The 27,542-nt window shown below is 43.1% G+C and overlaps 2 protein-coding genes across 7 annotated transcripts in view; both read right to left on the bottom strand.

Annotated features, from left to right (window-relative positions):
- Nucleotides 1-12,281, bottom strand: part of sptb (spectrin, beta, erythrocytic) — a 43,653-nt gene extending 31,372 nt beyond the window's left edge. Inside the window, exons 1-2 of one of the 4 annotated variants that reach the window (XM_086181660.1) lie at nucleotides 11,976-12,281; nucleotides 5,605-5,857 (exon numbers count right to left, since the gene is read on the bottom strand). In XM_086181660.1, the coding sequence (XP_086037786.1) occupies nucleotides 5,605-5,752 (148 nt within the window). In that variant the 5' untranslated portion in view covers nucleotides 5,753-5,857; nucleotides 11,976-12,281. Of the gene's footprint in view, nucleotides 1-2,307; nucleotides 2,885-5,604; nucleotides 5,858-6,293; nucleotides 6,453-6,480; nucleotides 6,525-11,975 lie in introns of those variants that run through there. The other 3 variants (XM_086181662.1, XM_086181661.1, XM_086181663.1) reach the window with 3 other exon arrangements.
- Nucleotides 12,282-13,863: 1,582 nt separating this feature from the next.
- The window catches only part of stard9 (StAR-related lipid transfer (START) domain containing 9), a 42,854-nt gene continuing 29,175 nt past the window's right edge, over nucleotides 13,864-27,542 (bottom strand). For all 3 annotated transcript variants that reach the window (XM_086182359.1, XM_086182360.1, XM_086182361.1), the window contains 11 exons: nucleotides 20,746-27,402; nucleotides 20,131-20,328; nucleotides 19,857-20,040; nucleotides 19,337-19,483; nucleotides 19,097-19,181; nucleotides 18,729-18,895; nucleotides 18,541-18,605; nucleotides 18,197-18,399; nucleotides 16,974-17,053; nucleotides 16,470-16,628; nucleotides 13,864-16,384 (listed from right to left, as the gene is read on the bottom strand). In XM_086182359.1, the coding sequence (XP_086038485.1) occupies nucleotides 16,283-16,384; nucleotides 16,470-16,628; nucleotides 16,974-17,053; nucleotides 18,197-18,399; nucleotides 18,541-18,605; nucleotides 18,729-18,895; nucleotides 19,097-19,181; nucleotides 19,337-19,483; nucleotides 19,857-20,040; nucleotides 20,131-20,328; nucleotides 20,746-27,402 (8,047 nt within the window). In that variant the 3' untranslated portion in view covers nucleotides 13,864-16,282. The remainder of the gene's footprint in view (nucleotides 16,385-16,469; nucleotides 16,629-16,973; nucleotides 17,054-18,196; nucleotides 18,400-18,540; nucleotides 18,606-18,728; nucleotides 18,896-19,096; nucleotides 19,182-19,336; nucleotides 19,484-19,856; nucleotides 20,041-20,130; nucleotides 20,329-20,745; nucleotides 27,403-27,542) is intronic.

Below are 27,542 nucleotides of genomic sequence, written 5' to 3'. Positions count from 1 at the left end.
GTCAGCTCTTACTGGATGTGGCCCAGTTGTCCAAAAAAACACATCAACATGCCTGAGTCATGGCGCCATCGGCGCTACCTGTCTCCACGATAGCTCCGCTGTTAGCCTTGTTAAGAAGATAACTGATGGACTCATCTTCATGAGATTATCATCACAATAGCAACGATCATACCAGCGAATAAACAGAAAATCAATGAGGATTCGTTAGTGGTGGACACACAAAATTCCTGGTTCAAAAAAACCAAGTTAGAGTGGTTTAGTAGTTTGGAAAACTTCAAATTATTGTTACTAACTATCAAAACCATCTAAATGACATGAAATATAAGCTTTTATGAGTCCACTGAGGTCTGGTTGGAAGTCTCCGATAAAACTGTTTGAAAAATGGCAGGCACTTTTAAGAAATACTTGCCAGGTGCCACAGTGGTGCAGTGGTCAGCACTGTCGCCTCACAGCAAGAAGGTTCCGGGTTCAAACCCCCCGCCCCCCCGCTGAAGCACGGGACCTTTCTGTGTGAGTCTGCATGTTCTCCCTGTTCCTGCGTGGGTTCTCTCTGGTACTCCAGCTTCCTCCCACAGTCCAAAGACATCAAGAGGGGACGAGGCTGATTGATACTCTAAATTGACCGTAGGTGTGACTGTGAGTGTGAATGGTTGTTTGTCTCTATGTGTTGGCCCTGTGATGGACTGGTGACCCGTCCAACCCCGCCTCTCGCCCGAAAGGTGCTGGGATAGGCTCCACCCCCCGCAACCCTTAACAGGGTAAGCGGAAGAAAATGGATGGACTTGCCAGGTGCACTATCAGTCATCAGAGTGTGTCAAAGGCAAACTTCAACCAATCGGATCAATGACGCTAGTTGTCTCTACTTCAGATGTAACTTGTGCTATGGCAGCATCTACACAAACCTATTAAGGAGTCACCATTGTTGTTTTGAATGAACAGTCTCACTGTCATGACTGCTAAACCGCACCTGTATCTCCTCCAGACGCTGATTGGTTAAAACTGATAGCGGTTAGCACACGATTGCACGACTTTTAGCCTGACAAGACTGATTCTCATGTGATGTCGTGGTCTTGCAGATCCAGCTGCCTTGTAATGTAACCGGGCAGCACAAAAAATGCTTGGTTAAGCTTAAGACGGGATTCAAACACCAGTCTCCCGCTACAACATCCAGTGTTTGTTGGCACCAGTCACCACCCCAACCTGCCCACAATGCAGATACAGTAAACTCCTCCAAACGTGTGATGGAGAGAAAGAAAAAGAGTCCGATCTGATTCACATTCTCATTGTTTCTGTGGAACCTCTATGCAATGCGGTCTTGCGTTTTTGTTTCATTTTTTTACATATTTTTTGTGTGGGATTGCCCTGAGCGGAGCACAACAGCTGGAAGATCACCTGAAGGGGAAGGTGTGTAGGGTCAAAGATTAAAGATCAAGGCTACACAAAAAATAAATAGGCAAGATGAACACAAAAACATGTAAAAGAAATAACATTTTTAGGCTTGATGTCACACTTCTATTTTTTTGGTTGTTGCTCCATCCAGCTTCTTGACCTACTTCCTCGTGATAATGAGTGATTAAAAAGTAAATAAAACTGCATTGCATGCTCTTAGTAGATTGATTCGCTTGATTCTGAACACCTCTTTGATTTGGGGAAGGTTAAAAAGTTTGTTTCTTCTTAACTCTCAGTTTCCTGTGCAGTCAATACTCCTAGCAGAGGCAGAGGAAAGCATTTTTCCCTCTCCTTCCCTCTCCCCTCCATTTTCTTTCTCTCGCTAATGCACTTCTGTCATCAGGGAGTTGGATAGCACAGTGCAAGCTAACAAAAATCCACAGTGACGGCAACCTCGAGAAATTGATTTTGCAGTTATTCATGAAAAAAAACAAGGCTGGGATCAGAACACACGAGTGCTTGGTACTTTGGAACAATTTGTGAAGTGTTAGGGCAATATGATGGTTGTTATTTAAAGAGTACTAGCAAGCGATGAATGGCTTTGGAGGGGAAAGACATCTCAACCTTTTTTAAGAGTTTGCTCCATGAATTATTTAGGGCCCAGTCAGTGAACAACTGGGGCAAAGCCACAGCTTCCTGAAAATAAATAAATGACAACCCAATATTTTAATTTTAAAAAAGGGCCAGTGCTATGGAAGCTTCTTACGTGCTGTCTTTTCTTAAACTAACCTGACCCTCTTTCACCTCACGGCCAAAATTCCCTGCGATCCTGGACGAACACAAGTTGGGGACAGGAGGGGGCATGATTACAAATCTGTGAGGGAAGACACCCACAGCTCCACCGTTAGGACCCTGTACCTTGCAGCTGCCTGAAGCGTCCGTCAAGGATGGAGTTGAAGCAGATGTTAGAGGTGCTGTAACTCAGCCATCGTGCCCGCTTCATGCTCTTAGCTGAGGAGGAAGAGGAGGAGGAGGTGGAGTGGAGGGCGGGGGGAGGCTGAGGGTGAGAGGGCCGCTGACGTCTGGGAGTGCAGGAGGAGGATGAGGAAGAGGATGAGGAAAAGGGGGAGAGGCCCATAGGTGCCACAGCGAGTGGGACATGCAGGAGGGCGCCGTTCCTCTCCGGGTGATGCGCTGGCTCCTGCTGCTTACTCCTCGCCACCTTCCTGCTTTCAGATTTCTGGGCCCGATGGACTGGTGGGGTACTCCGGCTCCGGCTGGTGTTCAGTCCAACACGTACCGGGGCCTCCTTCTCTGCTGAGGTATAAACCCGGCTGCCAGCATCCTTGGTCCCTCCACTGATGCTCCTGATGGTGGTGGCCTCCCTGCTGCTGGCCTTCAGGCTGATCTTGACCTCTCTGAGTCGGGGTTGGCTTATTGGGGCAGTGCGCAGCAAACATGGGCTGCTCATCTTGACCCCAAAACAGCAGCTACAACAACACACAGCTTGGAGCTGGCAGAGGAGCTTGACACTCCACGTCTCTCTTCTTCAATGTCTCTTGGCTCTCTGTCCTCCTTTCCAGATCCCTCTCGTGCTTACTCCTCCCTCCCTCCCTCCTTCCGCCTTTCTTCCTCACTCCCCGCACTGCCGCTGTGATGATGCTGTGCCTCCACTCTCAGGCGGTTGAGGGTTCAGGCAGCCCTCAGTTCAGTTCAGCACAGCTCCTCTATTTCCATCCATGCATACAATATGTTTCACCGCATCCACGTGCTCTTGGCGAGCCTTGCGAGGCTCCCTCCCACAACTCAACACTCCCTCGCACTCATGACATCACTCAGATGTGATCCCAGCGCCAATAATCGAACATAAAACAATCTCAAAGGTCTTATTTTAGGCTTGTGTGAGAGGCACCGTAAATGACTGGATATTCAATACCACCTGGACTCTGAGGGAATGCAGGGAACATATTCCTGAGTTCACAAGCTGTAAATCAGCAGCCGGTGCCATTCAGAGCCTCTCTCATCTCTCTCTCTCTCTCTCTCTCTCTCTCTCTCTCCCTCTGACAGGAAACACTGATTACATTACAGAAACATCAGCGCAGCAGCACTCAAACGCAATATCACCAGTACACACATGGATGCCTCATCACTTAAAGAGACAGCAAGAAGAGTGGAGAGACCCGCGAACAATAAATGGTCTGAGAAAAGGATGCGAGCAATTCTGATCGTCAAAAGCAAGAGTGGGATCTTGGACACTTCGACAGACACACCCAAAATGTGTCCGTATAATATTTGGATCATGGCCTAAAGATTTATTTATTTAAATTTGATCAGAAAAGAGCTGATTTGTATCAAACTTAAATTTCATGCTACAAGAGTTAAATAATATATACAGAATCTAGGTAGCAACATTCTGCTGCGGTCAGGAATTAGTCAATTCACCGATGAACACCATTTTTTGCCAGCAGTTAAAAAAAAAAGCTATGACACGGACGCATGACCTCACATGCATGATGTTTACGGACGTGTTTTATGACGTAGAGCAAAATTTTTTTAAATATCTTACATTTGTGTAAACCGTAGATCTTATTTCAGCAGAGCACTAAGTCAACGTAAATATTCGGATGATATCGGTCAGCAAGTGATGGGTGAGCCGGTGACCGTGAAGTATGGGGGAAGCAGCTAATGCTAATCAGCTAATGCAGATCTAAACTAACACAACAGCAACAACAGTAAAACAGCTCAACACTTATTCAGTCTACACAAGAGATATACAAGGAATGATGTGAGCAGGAACTGGACATGATGCGAAGGACTAAGAGGTCCAATCACTTAGTAGCTTCTCGGGGTATTAATAAGATCAAGTTGAATAAATCCCAGAGTAGAGGAGAGCTAAACAACAGTTTACATAATTGTTGTTGTGCCTCATAGAGCAGCTAAATGTCCGCCGTGGCATTAACTGAGGTTGAGACATATTTCTTAGGTGTTAACTCTCTGTTATTGTTGTGGATGTTGATAGACTTTGGAACAATCTTAAAATAATCTCACTTTATGAACCCGTTGGTCAAACATCTCCAGAAAACGAGCTATCGTTTCTCGAAACTAGCATTGATTTGGTTAGCATGTGTAGTGAATATACTGAAACAAGTTATTTCTCAATGCTAGTGTTAGCGGCAATAAATTGGTCCCAAACATAGTAACCACACAGCCGAGTGCAGCACCCATGATGTTTGCTGCACTTGGCAAAGTTGGACGAACCAACGGGAGAAATGTTGTCTCAGACGATGTCAGAGGTGGTGCCTTGAACAGGGAGTGAGTAGTGACCTCTACTCTTTATTTACTCGGTGAATCATAATGCAGTTAATGTGTGTACATCACAATTTTACTGTTTTGGTTCACTCTCAAAATCCTAGAAAAAAAAGCCCTGAAAACCAAAACCAATTGTATCAGCTAAGTTGTTGAAGCATTTAGCTGCTAAAGAGCAAGATATCGCCTTCCCTTTGCGTTTACGGCCTGAAATCTTGATGATTACAATTGAAACTAAAAGTTTCACACATTTAATTAACTGGACTTCTTGTACTCGTATTTATATTTCTGAAAGAAACGCTTTCAGTTCCAAAACTAAAGCTTACATCCACGCCAGTATATTAAAAAAAAAAACGGGCACTCAGTCGTGCCTTCTCCATTCAACGAGATTCCTGTCGTTCCACCTCATGGCTACCTCCTCTGTGTCTGACACTTTGCAGAACACCCTATGACCCTCAGCTCCCTCTTTCCACCACAGAAACGCCGCTATTTAAAACCCAGAGCAGCCGGCACACAGGTGGAACACAGCTTAGCCAGAAATGCCAGAGACCTCTGCTATGGGAGGCAGACGGGCAGGGCAGCTGTCCAGATTGGTCAGACGGGAATCATTCTGGGAATGCTTGAGTGATGCTTGCAGCGGGTGTGGAGCAGTGTCAGGGCTCAGCTGCTGTGAGTGTGCGACACCAGCAAACATGCACACACAACAAACACATACTTCAACACTTGTGCTACCGTTGGTGCGTTGGAGTAAAATCAAGGATCACCTGGGGTGTGATTTTTGAAAAGCAGTGTTTATTTATATTCAAAACCAATAAACTTTATCGCTCCTCCTTCCTGTCCTTCCCTCGCAGCCACACAAACACACACACCTCAGGAAGGACGCGGCCTGTTTACTATGCGTCCACTCACCTGCGAGTGCTTTGATGCGTGAGCGCTCAAACAGGCGGGCAGAGCTGTTGTCATTGTCGAGTTCTTCATCAGAAAGTTCAAAGCGGGTGTTGATGTGGCTGTACTGCTGCGTGATCTCCGCATTGTCAAAGTCTGTGGTGGACGTCATGGCGGTAGCCAGGGTGGCGATCGGGTAGGGGGACGGCAGGCGGCGTCCTCAGGTACGATAGGTGAGAGGGAAATGGCAGGATGGAGCTTGAATACTAGAGGTAGTCTGGAACAGAGAGGAAACAAACTGATGTTATGACTGACGATTAGCAGCTGAGGTAAAAGACTGAGTGTCATGCATGAAACGCTCTCACACACAAGTGTGGAGCCAAAAATCTAGTCTTACAGACAGAAAGTTATTTCTATCTTCTTGCCCCTTACGTCTATTACTTCCTGTTTGAGGGTTAAAAAAAATTCTATTGTTTGTGAAAGAAAGAAAAAGTGGAAGAAACCAAACTCTTCAAGAAATGTCTGCGTTTCCAGTTGTGGGGCCTAAAGTGAGCTTATTCTGGGGAACAGGACAGACACACCGAAGTTACAGTTATAACTTGATATATGTTTTCATGTTATATGATGAGAGAGAATAACGGGGCGAAGGCCCTATTATTTTTGCTCGTTTGCGCTGATTCTTGAATCAAACACACGTTGACATGCATATTTACCAGTCCCTGCAGAAAAACGGGGGCCGCATTTTTTTCAAAGACGCAGCACTTTCGCCGCATAATTCGACCAATCTCCACGCAAAATGCGCGAAATATGCGGGGCGCGCATGACTTAATAATCCCCGCGCTTTCGTTGCAAAATAGTCACACATACGTTTGCGAGAAGTTGAAAAAAAGTTGCGTTTACTTCATACTAGAGCAGCCATTTTTCCTCCTGTTGCCCTGGGAACGTTGTGAGGTGACGTCATCGGAAAACTGCAAACCCCGCGAAGAAGACTTGTTAAAGTCCGCGAATCAGTCTCATAAACCAAGAAAAGTTAGCTCGGAACTTGTTTGACTCGTCAAGGTTTTTAAAGTTTGAGCCATGTGTTTATTAAGGTCTTTTGCCCTCAACAACAAAAAAACAAAACAACGCATTTTTCTGGAAGGCCTGATTTATGATTGTACAGTGAATTTATTGTGATTTTATGAACTGTAAAGCACATTGTGTTGCCCTGTGAATGTAAAGTTTGAGGTTGTTGTTTGACTGTTTAGAGGGAGGACAATTAGGACTATTTATATTAAATAAACACAGACGTACCACAGCAGACAGACGTTGGTGTTCATCCGCATTTTCAAACTCAACATCATTGAGAAATCGGACTTTTAACAGTTTGCGCATCCTGAAGTGTTGCTGAAATCTAGACAGTAGAACTTCAGTATCCACATATAATAGCAATCCCGTATAAATAAAAAAGTGATTCATGTGATTTTTCATATAACATGAATTTTTCATCATGAGAAATGGCAGCGAGAGACATTTAACTTCAGTTTAACCCCCTCTCCCTCCTTCTCAACATTCGGATGGCTGTAAATAATTGATGTTTGCTTAATTCAGGTGTATTTTCCTCTTTACAGTGGAGCCCATATCTGGAGCTGTAATTTAATTTAGCTCAAATCTATGTGACCTCAGTTACAGATACATTTATGACAGAAATCTCACACATGATCATGCCCACAAGCTCCCATGCCGTGATCTCCATTTTGTGTGTCTGTGTATTCTTTGTGCGGAATGGCGGGTGAAGTGCGGGTAGCCGCTCAGATAGCTCTATCTGGGTACAGCATAGCTCTCTTATCGTGTGTCCCAGGGGGAGGAGGGTAACCCCTCTGGACTGCAGAGTTGGACAAAACCCCCTTCTTTTGAAAGATGCAGCTCACGTAGTTTGAACTGTGAGTGTGTGCTTACACATTTCCACTGGCGGGTATGAAGTGAGGACAAGCACATGAGGTGAAGTGAGGCGTGGAATCCAACTTGTGTTGCTACTAGAACAAAAAGCCTTGAGGAAAAGAAACATGGTACTTCCCTCTTTACAGTGAAGGTTGCTACATACATTTTAGACATTCCCATTGTAAAGAATGTCGTACATGAAATCAGAGACACAGTATAGCTCACAATCTACGTTTATTTGTTGTCTGTTGGCAGTAAAGGTGTTTCAATTCCAATGCAAGTATCAAAAGTGCTACTGCGTGAGAATGTGGGATCAGGAACGCTACCATAGGAAATCAATAGTTCTTCGCCGCTCTACAACAGGAAGTTGCTGTGCTTCTACTGGCAAGTTTGGAGCGACGCAGAAGATTTGACGTTGATACGCATCAGTCAGGTGGAAAAGTGTCAACAATTTGACATTTCAGATTGAAAAATCTACCAATAAAACATGAGGCAGAGTGGAGCCTCACTGGCCTCTGATCAGTACTCAGTATTGACTGATGTGCAAGAAACAGGCATCAGAATAAAAAATTTAAAAAAAAATCTATCAAAACATCTGCAGGATTATTTAAAAAAAATAGCCAATTATCACCAAACTCTGGGAGGGTATAGCGCATGGCAGAGAAGGGCTCATCAAAGTTGAGGGTAGAAAAAGGCTCCTCAAAGGTCAAAGGTTAATTTGATATTTTAGATGCTGCTTCGCAGTTTAATGTATAATCTTATAGAATTGACATGTTTTACAAATAAATCTTAATCTGCAATGGAACTACTGGTGTTAAATAAACACAGTGGGGTGGAGAATACTCCATTTGTCTCTGAAGTGTAGTGGAATAGAAGTATAAACCACTAAAGCGGTTGTATATACTTTCAACTCGGCCAGCTCAATGCGACCAGCGAGGATGTTGGTCAGCTGGATTCAGAGAAGAGGCCCCCGGTGATGTACGGTGACGGCATCCCACAGGTCTCCCTCCTCCTCCCGCTCAGTATCAGACGTGTGCAGAAGGCTGATATCAGCCCGGGGATGCTCCACCCACTACTGGGGATCCCCTTATCATCTCACACACAACCTGGACAGGAGGACTGCATAACACACTCATGCTACACAAGCCCTTATTTCACACTGCAAAAACCCATAATCCAGAAACTGTCAGAAGGCGCTGTACTTAAACAAAACCTGAATAATCGTGTCAAAAGACTGACTGACAGCTCAAACACAGAAGAAGTGTGTGAGAGGGGAGTTGCAGTGGGAGCTCAAAGATATGACACAAAGCTGCATTTAGAGCCAACCTCCTCCTTATAGAAAGTCCTGTGACGGAAAGGTCGCCAGTTCAGCGGCTGCCACGTTAAGTGGGTCCGTCAATAGAGAGGTGTTCTATCCTGGTGTCCTTGAGCGGCAAACAGAGCTGTGCAGAACTGCTCAATCTCAGGAGGTCACCCCGGCAGCCGCACATCTGCCACGCAAGGTAAAAGTCTCAAAACCACAAATGGGATTCAGTCACTGACTCTGAGAGGCTGAGAGTGGAAACATGGGCTCCGACAAGTTTTATAAGTAAATTTCAAGTGCTTTTCTTTCTTTTTTTTAATCATATCAAAGTTATTTCACTGTCAATGCAATCGCAAACAACAGCATTGACAGATTGTATTTACACTGACAGTAACAAGTGCATATTGCTCGTGCGACTATTGTTCCAGCTGCTTGTGGTAACCCTGTATGTTCTACCAACTGCTAATTTTCCACTCCACGAGACAGCAAACTAATACGACGATTAGATTGTTTCATTTCAAATATTGTGTGCAATTGTGTAGATCAAAAACCGGATCATGTTAAAATTAAGGAGTTTTGAAGGAGTCTGCTGATTCCGATCAAGACATTGCACAAACCACGTATGTTGTTTCTACGTGAGGTGGCGTCCAACATTTGTGCTGCTTTTACTGTTTCATCTATAAAATGCAAATCACTACAAATATGGCAAAGTCCGACTAACCTTGCAATTCTTACGACAGGAGGTAAAACTAATCTCTCTTATGTCCTGATGAATTCTGTCTCAGTGAAACATTTTTTTGGAGCGAGCCTACGCGGACTTCCTTGACGTCTACGTAAAAATCCAAAACGCAAACGTTCCCTATTTGCGACGACGTGACAAAAATGACATCTCGACTGTTTGGAAGCAAGAGTCTTTTTCTGTTGTTGTTGTTGTTGTTGTTTTCCTTAAATGATTTGTATTATTATCAAAAATGAAACTAACTTATGGTAATCATCAACTAATCTTTTTGAGGAGTAAATTCTCCACACACTGACAATTGTGTTAATGCATTTCGAGCTGTTATCAGTGTTCAAATTGTGGGCATAATTGCGGTTTATAGAGATAAAAACATTTTCAGCTATTATAGGCCACTACTGATAATATTTTGGCGCCTCTTGTATTTCTCTCTGTCATCCGTAGTAGATAAAAACCTCAGCTTACAGTCCAGGGAACACAATATTTTGCTGGCAGCAGATTGTGAGCTGATGACTAAGAGGCGCTGGGTAATTATGATAAAAAAAAAAGTCATCTGGAATTTCTCCAGATATAAAAGTGTTGTTTGACTTTAGGGGGATGGGGTGAATAAAAAAGATATTACATTTCCTTTTGCAGGAAATTACAGTGACGGGAGTTTGAGTGGACGCGGCACTGCACGTAATTGATTTGTGAGACTTCAATAGTTATATTTTGATGAGTTACATTGCGATAAAGGAAATTATCTTTACAGCCCCCCCCCCCCCAAAAAAATTGGTCTTGCGTCCGATTTTAATAAAGTGCACCGATTTCTCTCAATGCAGCAAAAACTACATTGTAATTATGATGTAAACATCATGTCTGTCTCCTGGCTGGAAGTAAACCACACATTAGCTTGCTGGAAGTGGTCACATTATTAGCCCAGTCAGACAGAAAGGATGAAATAAGAGATGGGTGTGGTTAAGGGTGTGTGTGTGTGTGTGTGTGTGTGTGTGTGTGTGTGTGTGTGTGTGTGTGTGTGAGTGTGTGTGAAAGTTTAGCAGTAGCAGCTGGACTGAGGATAGACCACAAGGTCCAGCTGGGTGTAAATCTGAGACATCAACACACAAGTGCACAGACATCAATAACTTTCTCCCCAAAGAACAAATAACAAACTAATGATTACTCATGACTTTGAATAAGATGTAAGAAAATACATTGAAGACATTTCAGTGTAAAAACACTCTTTAGCATAATCCATAGTGCACATTGATTCTGTTCAACAGCTGTGGAGAAAAATTCCTTTGTTGTGGTCAATATTGTTTTGACTGGAATAAAACCGAGCCTGATCTTGTGAGAGGTTAGAAGCAATCGATAGTAAACTATTCCTGGAGTGTGTTTCCACTGAAGTCCCTCCTGGTACTCACACTTGTCCTTTTAAGGGGAATAAGAGGGAACTTGTCTTTAGAACAGGGGAACATTTCAAAAGCCACAGCTGTGTTTTTAGTCAAGGATGTTTTGCTGGCCCTGGAGTTTTTTTTTGGGGGGGGGGGGTCTTAATTTTACAACATTACGGAATGTAACTAAGTATATGTACTCAAGTATTGTTCTTGAATACTTTCCTTGAGTACTTCCTTTTCATGCTTCTTTATAGGCTACCTCTGATGCACCATGTCACAGCAGGACATACTGCACTGTTGCATAGTACTTTCTTTGCAGGTTCTGACAAACATAAACATATCAGATCTGATGCATTCCAGGTTCCAATTCCCCAAATTCCCCTCGCACTCACTACAACAGCAATGGCACTATTAGCACATGCATGGAGGGCACTCTAAAGCGCACACTGCTACCGAGGCCAATGCTTCACAAAATAGCTTTGTTCATCGGATTGACAATTTAACAAGTTTTTCCTTTGCTCCGTGCGACAGAGTTTTGCGAACATCGGCCAAATGGTTTTTGCTTAATTTGTCACTCCAAGAGTAGCAGGTGAACCCGTGAACTCCTCAGGGGAGGTAGTAGGCTAATAATGTAACGTTACATTATCACAATGATCTATGATCTTCCTCTCTTTCTCACAAACGTCATGCTTTGAGGTCATGTTTTTCCACGCGTAAAAACGCGTCACTGTGCGTAATGTCACTCCGGTGGCGCCTACGCGGCCTAAGAACTGTCAAAGATAACGAAGCGCAAACTCGGTAATTCAACAACGTGTCGTTTAATCGATACAAAAAAGTGACTTGGACTTGACTTTTGACAACACGTAGTGTGGAAACAAAGTAAGTCTGAAGGTGTTTTTTATCGACGTCATCGTTTAAGAAAGCAGAAGATCCAACAGGTGGTTTGGAGGAAGCGACTAAACCACAAAGTCAAACTATGACCGAGGACAGAAACTATTTGGCCACAGATCAATAATTTCATTTAACAGCAGCATTAGCGGCACCTTCAATTTACACTTACTTGCTTCTGGATGTTGTCCTGTCCGAGAGTGTTTATCTTGCGTCTTTTCCCTGCCAATAAACCAATTATAATCCCATTGACGCAGCGGGGTCCTGGTCAGAGAGGAGGTCTCCACAGCGCGAGGAGGGCACGAGGGGACGAGGGAAAGGGGCTGTAGGCGCCTCGCGCTCCACGGTCATTCCCGAAAGCCAGCCGCTGACCCACCCTGCCGGGTTAAAAATAACGTGGGCGCATCCAGTACATGATCGCGGGGGACGGACATTCCTAACAAGAGCTGGTGACTCTAAATGGCAGAGACACTTCTGATCTCCCCCGCTGCACTCCAGTGCACCCCGCCCCGACCCGGCTCTAATCGCACCCACCCATCCCTCTGACAAATGTCACCTCCACTGCTGCCTGGGTGAGCTATTTAGACACAGAGCAGTGACAGTTGCTGGAGACACATCACTACATTACACAGGGTGTCCTTCAGTAACTCAGTGTACATTCTGAGGAGTTTCTTTTAAACAAGCGTCAGTAACTTGGAACATGACAAAACAAATGCCACCATCGGGTTGGGACCTGGAACCCACAGTGAAGAAGATAGAGGGGACGACCTGAACACAGCTGGAGGAGACAGAACTGAAGTGGACCGACTGAATGAAAGTGGACAGTCAGTATGGTGAAGAGATGACGGTCACTCTCCCGGTATGAACAAGTCACGTGTCTCACAGAAACAAACAACTCCATGTAAAAGGAGCTGAGATCATTACACTGATATCGGCCTATCACGCATATCGGTATCGGCCTGTTTTCGCCTTCTTAAAACAATCGCCGAAGTAATTTTTTCAAGTTTTTCAGAGAACACAAAAAACTTGAGACAAAATCTCATGGAATTGTTTTTTTTCCCCCTTTTTTATTTTTTTACTGAAGATAATTCAAAAGAACTGCTTGGGGTTATTCAAAATCCTCAGCCATGTTTATCATCAGCACAATGGTGTCATTGAAGACAGTAGAGTTTATTTTCCACTGTAAGTTCTCCTGCCTCCGTGACAGTGTCTTTGCACATCAAATTTTTGAGGGATTTTTGAAATACTGTTTTGTTGTTGTTTGTTTTTTACTGCCTAATATTAGTACCAGAATCAGCCTCAATTACCAGGTATTTGTGCCTCCAAAATTCTGACAAGTCCTTCCACCACTCATGAAAATCTTCATTCCTGTTGGCTGTTGCCGCACCGTTAAAATCAACGTAGATGCAAAGATTAACGTTTGTTGTTTTCATCTAAAGGGAACATTTTTCTAGGCTCACCTTTAGGATTTTTTTAAGTCCTGCATCTACAATCAGGTTGTGACATCACAACTTGGCCGAAGTTGGTCGCAGTCCACTTTGCAGCTTGCACGAGCGTGGAGAGAAAACTTGAAATCTCCAATGCTCCTATAATGAGAACGAACCTGTGACATATATCAAAAACATCAACATAATCGGAGATTCTTGAGTTTCAGTGAAGGTTTGAAGCTTTTTTTGTTGTTTTTTTGTTTTTGCGGGAGCCAGATCAGATATTATTCAGATCAAAGTAGCTCCACGTGTCAAGAGCAGCTCTTTAAACTCGGTTTTAAGATGAGCTCTGAGACAGCCTTCAAGAGTTCAACATAAATTATTCTGCAGAGTGAGGTTCAAAGAGAAAGATAACAATAAAGCGCATGCATTTTTATCGGAAAATTTCAAATTGACATGATTCTCATTTAAAACACAATTTGTGTATGTTTTGGTACTTTTAGCACATTTTGAGGAGATTCAATACCGAATAATACCTCAACTTGACAGTGGTAATACATAACCAGTACGGGGAATGAAACCCTAGAATATTTTTGATCTACTGCAGACACCTCCTATTAGAACTCAGTCACGTAGCAGGCTTTAACATTCAGACAACCGAGAAGAAGAAAAATCAATTTAAAATGTGTATTTTTTTTTTGTAAATGTGTTTTTATAAAACCGTGGACAAATGACATGGTATTAGCAACAGCAAGCGTAACAAAATACATTTGCAAAACACAGTCAAAACATAAATAATTTTTCATATAATAAAACGCATTTAAAATATATATTTTTATACATTTAAAAAAAAAATCAGTACAAAATTTTTTACCACTTCCTTCCTTCACTCTCTCTTCAGTATTTTTGTTTCTTTCTCTTTGGTTCCCAGGGAATATCTGCAGCTGCAGAACCTCCGACTTCTGTAAATAATATGGCTTCGTATCTGGATACAGCTCTGCCCCTTGCATAGTCTCAATGCTAGACACACAAGAAATCACTTTTTAATACATGAACATGAATAAATGCATTAACATTTTTGTGCAAGCAGCTGTAAGTACAGCACCATGCTTTCATTACAAACATTTACAACTATAGAAACATTCAATAGATTCAAACAAGGGTGGAGAGGAGCAAAATAAATACTACAAACTTTATAAAAAGAGTGCGAGAACAGAAGCCCTCAAATCCTAGCTCAAGCAGGTTTGGGTACCGTAGAGCGCTAATGGAATAAAGGGGAACTAAAGGGGAGCATTATCCCTGGAGCTGGTTGCTATCTTCACTGCATTGCAATCCTTCAGCAGCCCAAATATTTCTGACACAGCGCCACACATTGTTTTTCTATGGACTAGCTTTCCTGGAGTGGTTTAAAATTAGAGCCTACATAAATATAAATATTAATTCTCAGCATTCCTTCATGTGGCCTTTGCCTCTTCGTACATTTGTCCCTTGATGCTACTGCTGAGCAAGATATGGATCTTCTCAACATTTACGGCTAAGAAGGGGTTAAGAGGTGCAGTGCCTGAGTAGCTAAGTAGACACAATTAACGAATCAGTAGTTGCAAGTATTTCTGTAGTTTGTCTGGACATGGTTTGGCCTGTCAGGCCCGTTTTCTGACGTGCCAGGTGCTCTGACAAGCTATGGCACAGCAGCGTGGGCGCTAAATGCTGACCATGACATGTCTATCTGCTTAGCTTAGCATGTTAGCATCATCACGGTCAGCATTTAGCTGAGACACCGCTGTGCATTCAGATTCACAGAGCAGCCAGCATCCTTGAAGGCTGTTTAAGTGAATGAGAACTGAGTTGTTCATCAGCTTAGTGTAGCATGTCTGCATCCAAGGATTTTTTTTTTTTAATCTGTTTCCTAATTTGATTTTGTTTTTGGGAGTGTTAGTTAAGAACAGTTTCATTGAATCCTATGAAACTTTTTCAAAGCTGCATCCCGACCGTTCCAGGTGTACATGCTGACTTCCTGTAGCAGCTATACTGAATTATTGAGTTTTACATCCTCTCTAATATCTCCTACATGCCTTCACTGTTACATGTTACTGTTTCCCTAGCGATTGGCGAGGGGTGGTATCACGATGAGCTACCCCTAGTAATTGTGGGCGACTCACTCCATCTAGTCAACTTTGCACCAAAATGTAGTTGTGCAGCTGAAACACAAGGGCTGTCATGTTGCAGGTAATTGGGCATAAAACAAAATGTTGGGTAAAATAAGGTTACAGGAAGGATCGGGGTCTTGACCCAAGTTCACATAATTCATCCTGAAGGAAACATAAATGTCTGTCCCAAATTTCTGGGCAGTCCATCCAGTAGTAATGAATGTATTCTTGTTAGCGTGAGAGGAGATCAATGAAGTCAGTAGGTTTCCTGATCAGAGGGCTGTGTGACCGTATTGATAAATGTGTAGGAAATAAACTCACCATTTAATGGACAGATGTTTGTAGTCAAGTTTCTGAAGGACAATTTAAATGTTCCTTCTCTCTCGGCGAGGCTTGACCTCGTTTACATATGGAGCTGACATTACAATATAGAAGGAATCTAATAGACTCCATATTTCTATTGTGTATGACGGAGCTTATGGCTGGTGCTTAACAGATTAGAACTTTCTTTTTTTTCGCCACTTCATTTATCGATGAAGAATTACATGAGGGAGCTTCATAGCTTTGCTGCCTGAGATCAAGTTGTTAAAAACTAAATCTAACACAGAATGGATCCTTCCCATGGGCTTCTAGTGAATCTTTGGTAAAAAAAAAAAAAAAAAAAAAAAAAAGGAGTATGATTGTTAAAGGCATGCACATACAGGTACAAAAATACAGTCTCAATATTTAAAAAAAACAACAAAACAAAACTTTGTGTCTGGAAGTCAATAAAATAGTGCTCTAAAAATGAAAAAAAAAAAAATCAAGTAAGTACATTTCAGGTGCAAAATTCGAAAAGGGAAACCCTCTCCATGCTGGAGACATTTCAGTCTAAGTGCTCACAACTGATGATCCTTCATGAAGCTTTATGAAGAAAGGAAAACGCCAAGATCAGCTATGACAGCTGCATGTCTCCTAGCAACAGTGTTCAATAGTTGGTGAGAGAAAGATGGAGTTCCAAGGTCCACCTACAAAAGATGGCAATGATTGAGAAATAAAACAACAAAGGCAAACGCTCTTCTTCTGCGGTCTGGCCCGTCACCCACGACTCACCTGCAGTAGGTAGATGACCCTGGTGACCTCTCGTCCGCTGCGTCTGATTGGCTGCAGGACCCAGCAACTGGGCATCATCTCCCCTCGGATGGCGTCCACACTGGGACGAGGCAGAGACTCCTCAAACACAGACTGCATTGCCATCACGTACAGGCCACCCTGGAGCAAAGAAAATCATCAATAGAACAGGTAGCACAGTTGTTTGATCATGGCTGATAACCAGCAGCTGACACGGTTTCAACACCTTCTACCTCTGTGTAGAAGTACTATCTAAATACCCTTTAGCATCATTTTGTGGCTGTGGAACTACTTGACACTCTCACGCTGTGAAATTGGTCACAATTGCCAGAGACTCCTGATTTCATACCGCAGTAATATGACTGTAAACAGAGATTCTCCTTCAGACTAACGGGCGTTTGTGTGTTTAGTTATGCTGAAAATGCTCTCTCAACCTCAAATAAAAGGCAGTAATCGTCAGGATCTGCTGGTTGCAGCTGTGCTTACCTGTTTAGACCCGGTGCTGATGCAGCAGAAGTCCCGCGGCTGGCTGAGGTGGCAGCTGGTCGCATCTGTTAATATGTAGACTAAACAAAAACACAGTGGTGAAATATATACTTTAAAAAAACGAGGGCATGTCAAGTAGAACACAAATATTTGATGAGAAAAAAAGACATACGGTTTAAATGAAATTTATAAAACAAAAGAAAAATATAAGAACATTCTTGCTTAAAGTTGGAAAGTAGGGTTTTTTTTCACTTGTCAGCATAAAAAAAAATCTAAAATGCAGGAGAACAAGAATGACCTGTACAAATATGTGCGATAGGAGAAGCATCCTGGTGTGAGGGGATTAAACGCAACTCACTGCACTTGTCAGTGATAAATGCTGTGTTTCTAGTATCTAAGGAATGCAGATGCATAATTTGATGAAAATGTATTTTCAGGGTTCCATTCTTCAAAAATAACAACTAAAATGAAGCAAACTTTATCCCAGGGTTGTCTTGAACTGAGAGAAAGTAATCAGGATTTACAGGGAAATATATTTCAAAGACGCTAGTATGAATGTATGTCAACTATTTTGCCATCAAACCTTGTGTCATTGTCAGAAGTTGCAGTAATACATGAACTAACTGAGCTGATGAAATGATGTTCCTGCTGAAAGAGTGATGATTCATGTGTCATTAGGTTGTGTGTTGTTTGCTATTCTCACTGTTTCCTTCATATCTCACTGGAATATTTGAGATCTGTTTTTCCTGTCACAGACGCTGGTATGGAAGGTTGAGTCTCCGTTTGATTAAATTTATTGTAAAATTCTAAATTTTACGATCAAGGAAGGGGGTGAGAAAAGAAAAGATTTGTAAACTTCTGCCTACTCCTTTTCTAATTTTTGAACCTCCAGAATTTGTTTTGTTGATTATATGATTATATGCTTGTAATAAATAAATAAATAAACTTTCATCTTGAATAATGGATACAAATTTAACTTTTTTCAAGATCTATTTTTCGGCAAAAGCGTCAATTTTTCACCAAGCTACACTTCCCTCTTTTCTAGCTTGTGCTGCACATGTACTGTAATTTTAATTAACTCCTTTACTACAAATGTACCCCTGGACAAACAAAAACTTTAATTAGACCTTTCTCAATATGCCTCTCATTACTTGGTAGAATCTCTCAATCATCTCTGCTACTGTATGAGTGATCATATAGACTAGTAGGTTTTGTCAGCTCACCCAGCTGAGTGCTGTCATCTAGTGGTCGTGTCCACACAGAACATACAGAGGCATGATACATGTGACACTTGGACGGCTGGCAGATGACATTCCACAGGCTGTCCAGGGGTCTGTCAAGCTCTCCGGCCCCCAGGAACCCATGAACAGAAGGGCTGGAGGAGGATTTATAGTAAGCCCTGATGCCTCTTTCTTCTCCCTGGTACCTGAATCAAATTAAGATGTATTTAATATATTAGCACATGGACCAACTTCATATTGGTTAAAGAGAGACAAGGTTGTTGTAGGATTGTTTCAAGGATGAATCATTTTGGATTTGTTCTATGAATGTGACAGTTTGAGCTGACCTCCAGCCTGCTGTGGCTTTACCCGTCACCAGGTTGGTCAGATCCCCAGAGGAGGCCAGTCGCACCTGTGTTGTATAAATCAAACAAACATCACGATGTACAGAAAACGAGATATTTATTGTATTTAGAATGTCTGAGTGTTGTCTGGCCACCTTTTGCCTTAAAAGGAATTGTTAATTCTAATCTACCTCAGCTAGAGCTCGGCTGAGGAGGTTGGACGTGATGTCCTGATAGCTGGTGGATAGAGAAGAGGAGGAGCCAAGGGAGGCAGTGCGCTGTCGAGTACAGGTTGGGGGCGACGGTGATGAGGTCAAAATGGGCTCAGTCCTTGTGGCGGGAGGCTCAAGGCAGACATCTAATAAAATACAAAGAAATCAAATTAGAAAGTCATATGGAATCATATCTAGTAGTTTATGTATTTAAAATGAAACCTTACAGCAGAAACAAAATTTATTACAAGATGGTGAAAACACATAAATCTCTCTTATTTGAAATCTGAGCACACCATTTTGGCCAAGTCTGTTTGTGTTACTGTGAATTATTGTTGGGTTCTTACCCTGGGCAGAGAGCCAGGCTCGCTGTGTCTTCACACATATCGGAGGACGTGTCCTGACCTGCCCTTCATCCTGGGACCCTGATGTCTGAACCAAAACACCAACATCAGCATGTTTGTGGTACATTCAAAAGAAATATTAATACGAAAGCTAATTTTGTGAGGAATTTATTGTGTTTGAATGATCTGAGATCAGTTTACGCAAGGATTAAACCATGTTTCTGTGTAACCGAGCACACCAACCTGCGCTGTAAAAGCTGGTCTGTTGTTAGGCAGAAGCTGGACTGTGTTGCCACTGTTGTATCCTGACGTTGGTCCAGAGGACAGGCTCAGACTGGATCCTGTGCACAAGGTGCTACTGCTGATTCTGGTCCGGTGTCTCAGGTCATCCTGCCACGAAGGAAAGATCAGGGATATCACATGAAGGACTGACTGAATGTAACTGTACTGCAGTTTAACTTGTAAATGTTGTTACATCCGAGCTGGAACTTGGAGTGTAAATATATCAGCTATGAAGCTGCAATATAAAACTGAGGAACTAATGTGCACAACAGCCAAAGTTTGATATTCAGAGTAATCACACCCAAATTGATAGATATTTAGTATTCAGTGGCGTTCCAAAATTTTCAATGGAAATAAAGCTGAACACTGTAAAGAAATTATAAGCTGCTGCTTCAAAACACCTGCAGAACTCAGGAACCGTACACTGTTCAAGCAGAATGTAAATCTTTATCCTAATTAATTAGTCAGGACACATACTGACCTTTACATCCTGAGACAGGGCCTGCTGCTGCAGCCTTCTCTTCTCCTGCTCAGTCCTCTCTCGCAGTCGTTCCCGTGCCTTCGCTATCTCTGTCCTGGCTTCCTCCCGTGCACGGCCATAATCACGCAGAAGCTGCTCAATGTCAGATGGGTACTGGCCCTCTTCCCTCAGAGGTTGTGATATTCTAGCAAATATATAATTTAGTGAAATCTCAGTGACATCAGCTGTATCTGAATGAATACAGACATGTAAATAAATATTTCACTCTTCTTACCTGGTGCCGTTGATCACCTCTTGCCGTAGCTCTGGCAGGTACTCCATACCCCGACTGGGCATGGCAGCAGAAGCCTTGGATACAGTTTCTTGAGGAGCCCAGCGAGGATGTTTGCTGGGGCTTAGACTACGAGCCCGTCGGTAAGTCTGGAGACGCTCCTCCCTCTCTTGCCTCAAACCCTCAATACTCCTACGGTGTCTGGGAGGAGAGGATCCCAAAGATGGAGAGCATGCAGTCATTAAACAATACTTTCAACTTATTTGGAGCACATGTCCATCATAGGACATTTGGAATATGTTAGCATACATTTTTAATTGGAAGAAAAGAGAGTGGGAACAGTAGATTTTTTTCCCCCATATACTGATATTCTGAAACTAATTTGGCTTTTTTACTCTTATTGATGAATCATCTGTTTGATCTTTATACAACAGAGGTGTATGATTTTCACATAATGTATGTTGAAAAACACTCAACATGGAGAAGTTAAAAAGGTTTTTCTTTAATTTCAAAACATTTGGAGATTCTTAATATTTGTGTTATGTCTTTGTATTTCATTTATTTCAAAGCTCTATTCTGTTTTGGAACTACCATACTTGTATCAAAATAAAGACGTACCGATCATACAACTGCTGCTTGCTGGGGGTAGATGGGGGGGGCTCCAGCTCTACTCTGGACCTCGGCGAGAGCATCTTTAACAGCGTATCTGTCTCCCCAAGGCCGTAATGGAGCTTGGCCTCTGTGAGCTCCACGGTCAGTGGCGTCAGGTTCATGTTGAGGTTGATTGAAGCCATCACCTGCTCTCTCTCTTGTCGTAGTCTCTCTATCTCTCTCGACCTTCCATGGACTTGAGCCGCAGAGTCCATGTTTGAAGCGCAGCTCTCCACTTCAGCCCATTCGACACAGTTCCTGCTCGTACTTTGTGTGCCGTTGTTATACGTGGTTATTTTGTTGGGGACACTGGAGTGCTTTGATTGTTGCTGGTGGATGCCTGACCAGTTAGTGAACTTGTTGTGCACTGGCAGGTCATCTGGGATTCTCTTGCTGTCTTGACAGATGGGCCCATCGGTGACAGGTTTACTGTTCACAAGAACATCTGTGTTGCACTCACTGGGTGCGAGAGACACCATGTCATCCTCTTCAAGTAGAATCGTCCTGTCACTCACCGGGGATGGACTGTAGCCCGCAGCACAAAAATCTCTTGATGGTGGGGTTGTATAGTTTGATGCTTTGCCATGTTTTGATTCAGTCTGCTGCATCTGTCTAACCATGGGAGAGAATCGATTCTGCGTAGAGAAACCATCGGTACGAACGGAAGATATCCACTTAGGAGTTTGGGAAGAGGTCGTCTGGCAATTGGAAATGGTCTGAGGACTGTTCTTGTCTTTATCAGTCACTTGTCTCCTGTCAGTGCCTGTGTATCTATCCAGTGATGAACTAAGGCTTGTAGAGCTGTCATCAGAGCCTTTAGAGCTTGAGCAACTCATTTCACTCACTTTTTCGAGCGATATAGATTCTGATTTACAGTACTGTGTGGGGAGTTTATCCTCATCTGACACAGATGACATGACAATGCCGTTTTCTTTAGTAGCATGGCCTGCGTTTCCACTCTTCTGTTTGGGAGGTTGCATAGAGGATTGTTTTCTGTTCTGCTTCAGTCGTAATCTTGTTTCAACAGTCTGAATGGGGGATGATGCACGATCTGTGTATGTCGTGTTTCTATTTGATAAACCATTTCTTAAAAAGGGGCGATTATTTTCTTGGGATTGATTTACTGGTTGTCTCCGGCTGACCTCAGAGGTTGCAGCTCTTTTGTAGCTCAGCCCCTCATTCGTCTTTGGGCCTCTAAAGGGAGCAGATCTTAAAAGTCTTCGACATTCTACTGTAGGCTTCACTGGAGATGTTTTGAGAGGGGTGTTCACGGAATCTACTGGGGTTTTAAACCTCAGCTCGGGCATGCTTTGTATCTTTTCTCCTGTTCTCACAACACAGTGGACATTCTCATCTCGTGACACGGCCACAACCTCAGAACCAATCACTTTGACTATCACATTGACCTCATGAGTTCTGGACTTGTCACTGGGCGTGTGATGACTCGTAACCTCTGTTTTTACTGGTGTTGAAGGCCTTTCTGTCTGAATCCCAACATCTACCACTGTCTGAGTCATAGAGTCTTTCTTGTCTTTGGACTCATTATAGGAGATATTTGACATATTAACACTTCTTCGTGGACTGGACCTGTAGACTTGACCTGTCCTCATTTCCTGAACATCACCCAGCAGGTCTGAGGTGCTGTCGATCAGCTTTGAGAGTTGGACCGACATACTCTCCATACTAGCCCATGTTGGGGATTCATTTATGTCCACTTTGGTTTTCTGTGTTATGGATGCATCGGTGTTACTTCTTCTGTGCCGCTCTTTCCTCTTTAGAGTACTGTTACCAAGACTTGTTTGTGGGTCGGGCTCAGTTTGAGTACCATTTTCGGATGTCATCCCTCTTTGGGCTTCTGTTTTGTTTGTGTTTGACTCTGGCTCTGATGAGTACACAAACATAATCTCATCCACCCGACCGGAGTTGTCACCAAAACCACAGTCGTTGCTTGAAGAATTGGTGTTCGTTGTCAGACTGTCAGAACGTGGCTGAGACGTTTTGCGGTCTTGATCTTTATAATCTTCAATACTACTGAGTGTACTGGAGAGGCCCTTGTTGGTGGCGTAGGTGCTCAAATGGGAAATAAAAGGAGAGTTCTGCCCATTCAAACCGTTGTCAACACTAGAGCATCTTGTTATACGTTTTTCAGCACTGTTTAAAAGAGGAGATTTGCAGGAGAGGTCAGCAGCACTTCCGAACACCGGGTTCTTGTGGCAGTGTTGGCTTGACTCATCATCCTGCCACTGATGAACAAACGGGTTGATGTCACTTGAGGCAAAATGCATTCTAGAGTCTTGAGATTTAAGCGATTCACTTTTCTTATCATATGAAACTTTTTTCTCTAACTTTGTCTTTTGTGTTATTGCTTGTGGGGGTAACGAGTGCCTTTTTCGGTTGGTATCTCTCGTATATGTAACCTCATTTTTAGATTTTCCTACTGAGACTGTGGTAGTCATTTCTGTATCATTAGCTTGAGGCTGTCTGACATTGCAAGTGCCCTCAGGTCCAATGTTTACCCATGCAGATGAGAGCCTACCATGGTGCAACCTGGAGGTTTTGTCATCCTTTTCATCCATTAAAGTTGTGTTAGAGGAGTCACTTGAAGAAGGGGGATGAGTCTGTATCTTAGACCTTCTGAAACTTTTTGACTTGGGCTTTTTATGCATAACAGCAGAATTACACTGTGTACCACCAGTTGTGCTAATCTTGCCTTTCTTAGGTATAACAGCTCTACAACAACTGGTAGTTTTGATGGCATTTGCTTGAAGCGTTTCATATTCCGTCTCCGCAAAGCTGTGTGGGGCCTGTGCTGTACACTGGCGAGTCTCTTTCTCATCTTTCACGTCACAATCGCTATTGCCATCAATTTGAGCTTCTTTGTCAAATTGGCACTGTGAATTTGATACATTTTGGCATTTGTTGAAGTTAATATTGACCACACAAGTCCGAGCCAAGTTATTTGAATGAGTTTTTGGATTGTTGAGGGGATCCTGCTTGCCTATACAAGGGTTACTTCCCAGTGGAGTATCAGGGGGTTCACTACCAGGTGTAACATCAAACCCTTTTGCAATGGCATTCTCCTCAGTGGACTTATTTTGATAGTTATGTTGACAAAATTCTCCATCGGAGAATAATTTCTCAGACCTGGATATTTGAGGGCTACTTTTGACAAGTTTTCCATTTATCTTTGGTGGGTTTTGTTTTTGTGTTGCATCTCCAACACCAAAAGTTTCTTCCATACTGCTGTTCTTCACATATTTACAGTGAAATTCTGTGACATCAGTGGGTACTTGGCAAAGCTGTAGGCAGTCAGACTCCCAATCAGGAGCTTCAGCATAGCTCTGCCCCTCTCTTTTTGAACAAATATCACTGATTGTAGGACCAAACACATGCTTCTCATCTTTTTGACTTATATTGTGAATTTCTTGAAATAAAGCACCTTCCCCCAGAGCAGTTCTTGCTAAGGTGAGGTCTGTTAAGGAGGAAAAGCTAACTGGTTCCTCAGACTGTTTATGGCTGTTCAGTGTCAGATTTGAATTCATAGATTTGGTTCCTACGGAGGTGTTTGGTAAAACACAGTAATTATTCACTGGATTCTTTGATGAACTATCAGAGATGCTACAAGCTTGATCAGTCTTTAGTGTCTCTTCGGTCAACTCAAGCATGTTGTTGTCATTGCTAGTGCTCAGCGCAGACAGTTTATCTGATGCTAGCTGCTCACTTTTGTCCACAGTATTTTTGTTCTTCTGCAATAAAGGATGTCCATGGAGGTTGGTTAGGTCTTTCATCTGAATGCTTCTTTTATCCTTCAGTTGGTTTTCTGTCCATCCATGTTCATCATCATCATAGAAATGGCAGGTAGATGACAACAAGGCATTCGGGCTCCGACTCTGGCTCTTCCCTTCACCATCGCTGCCAATAGCTGACAGTTTCACATGCTCTTTTACCACTTCTGAGATTCTCAGGTCAATGGCGCTACAAATTGCCTCTGAGTGACATGCATGTTTTGTACTGTCTTGATATTGTGTGGGGGTCTGGGGTCCTTCTGTTTCTGCAACAACACCCTTTATTGTGACATCGCCCTTTCCAACCACTTTCTTCTCTCCTACAGAAGCACCACTCTGAGAACTTTTGTTGCCGCTTTTAAGCCCACATTCATAGTCCTCAAATATCTTACAAATCTGTCCAAGTTTCCTGGACATGGGATCAGAACCTGGCGATTCCACTGAAGCTACTTTGTCATGTCTTTTGCTGCCATCAGCACCAGCAGAATTAAGTCCAGGGCTAACAATTTCCACAGGAAACTGTTTTCCTTTAGAGTCGCTGGTATGATTATTGTCATCAAAACAAATATCTTCCTGTCTGCCAATTGGTGTAGAATACAAAGTCCCTACTTCTCTGTTGATGTTCCGTTTAGGAATTTTCAGGCTGCCCATGAAAGGATCCTGCTGCTCTTTGTTCCTCTTCCTGGAATTTTTACCAGCCAATTTAACAAGTTCCTGGTGTAGCACAATGTTCTGTTTAGCACCTTTGGTTTCAGCCTCACCTAATGTTTCATCTCTTGGATGGGATCCATCTTTGGTATTCACCAAATCATGCTGGTATGTATCTTCCAACTTTACTGCTGCATTGTCTTGCTTGCGTAGTGCTTCATCTGCAGCGGAGGGTTTGAAGACACATGTAGTGTAAGACATCTTGCTCAACACTTGACTTTGCGCAGTAGGGTCTATAGATGAATGCGGTTGTGTTTGAAAACTTGATGTACACAACCCGGTATCATAGGACTCTATAAAAGCAGCAACAACTGCATCAGATCCATCTTTGCACACTTGAGGAAATGTAGGTTGTGTGGTGTGAGACTCATGAGATTGTAACACACGACCAATTTGATCAGAGATGGGCAAGGATGGTGAGCTAGTTTTGCTGTTGGAGTCTGGAATATCTTCAAAACCCTGTGGTACACTTTCTGATTGTTCTAAATCTTTCAAAATCGGTGACATCAGAATATCTCCTGCAGTCAAGCATTGAAAATCTGATGCGTCCGTTGAATTGTCAAGAGTGCATTTCTGTACTGTTACATCTACACCCTCAATGCTGGTGAATGTCGAGCTACAGGGTGTAGATTCACTCTGAGGGTCTGTGAGGCTCACACTGAGAGGGCTGGAACTGCCACTGCTCTCTACACCTCTGAACATCATTCCTCTTTGGAGAGGCAGAGGATCTCTGTGAATTCTGGGACTGTCTGCTGCATCAGTGGAAGACCAGGCATCAGTTAGCAGCAGCAGGCTTTCTGACTCCTTCACACTGCAGCTACTTAGAGAGCGTGGGCTGCTTGTTGAAGCAGATGGTGTGCTGATAAAATCTTCAAACAATTTGTTTATAGTTTCTCTGCCTCTAAAATCTACTGTTAATGGGTTTTGAGGAGGTGACTTCCTTGTTGCAGAGCTAGGTCTTGTTTTTGGGGAGCCTTGCTGGCTCCAGTGTGCCTCAGATGAGCTTGCCTGGGGTTTTTGACAGATTTCACTTTCTGAGCTGATCTCTACTCTCCCATTGTGTCCCACTGATGAATGAGAGACATCCGTCACCAATGAGTAAGTTGGAACCACTGTTTGTCTCCTCACTGTAGAACGTTTCTCACTGCTACCAACAGCCAAGGAGTCTTTTGACATCTCACTGTCTTCGCTCTCTGCATCACTCTGAGCTGCTTCCTCATATTTCAGTTGCTCCACTAAGGCTGTTGCATAAGCAGAGGATAGAGAATCAAGAGAGAACAGGCTCTCACAGTCTGACGATCCTGCATCCCTCTCGACTTCCTCTTCCTTGTCATCTTCCTCCCAACGGATCAGTCCCCGTTGTTTCTCCACCCACTTGCTGGTCTTGTTCATCAGAGCCTCTGTGCTATGCCACCGCCGGTGTCGGATGTTCTCAAACACACTCCTTTGGTCAAGCTCCTCACATGAGACAGCTGTTTTAATGCTACATTTATTTCGATTCATCTTAACATCCTTAAGACCCCTGTCTCTTCGTTGTCTCAAGTGAAATTTGGTTGTGATCCTCCCCAAAGCCTTTGGGCCTCGTCCTCCATTAGCTCCTGATGGAGGTTTCTTGAACAGTTTGGACAGAACTGTTTTCAACTTGGGCCCAACAGAAGTTGAAAAGGTTTTCCTGATTGTTTCCTGTCTTTTGTCATCTTCACTGGATGTGGAGTTTACACTTGTACAAGGAACAATCTGACACTTCTGCTTGTCTGTTGTGGCTCCTTGTAGATTTTCTTTTCCGAAATGATGCACAGCAGAACTAAGTGGTGACTTCAGAGCAACTTGTGGGCTCTGATCTGATCTGTTCTTAAAAGACAGGTCTCTTTTTGGCAGCAGAGGTTTTCTTTCTGGACATTCCCTGCAGGGCTGGGCTTGAGGTTCCTCAGCAGTGTTTCCGATGCTTTCAGAGGATTTTACTCTGCCCTGGCAGCCTCGACTTTGTCCTGAGAAAACAGAGCCAGAGCAACTCTGGGTCCTTTCCCGAATAAGGCACTCATCAGAAACCCACTTCCTGCTGCCAACAGGATCAGGTGATGTGGAGGAATTGGGGGTCCTTTCTGTGGATCTATTTCTCTTAAGGAAGTGCCTATTAAGGAGGGAAAAAAAGAAACTTCTCTCAAAAAAAAGAAAAGAATCACTCAAATCTAGACAAATTCTGTAATATTCAAATGCAGCAGGTGAAAGACACCGTTATTGCCACAGATCAAATTAGAAATATATTAGATG

This window comes from Aulostomus chinensis, chromosome 17 (assembly GCF_037954235.1).
Source record: "Aulostomus chinensis isolate RoL2024-O1b breed Wild chromosome 17, RoL_Achi_v1.0, whole genome shotgun sequence".
In the NCBI taxonomy this organism is placed as follows: domain Eukaryota; kingdom Metazoa; phylum Chordata; class Actinopteri; order Syngnathiformes; family Aulostomidae; genus Aulostomus; species Aulostomus chinensis.
Note: the sequence above shows the minus strand (reverse complement) of the source record. Positions and strands in the feature narration are given on the sequence as shown.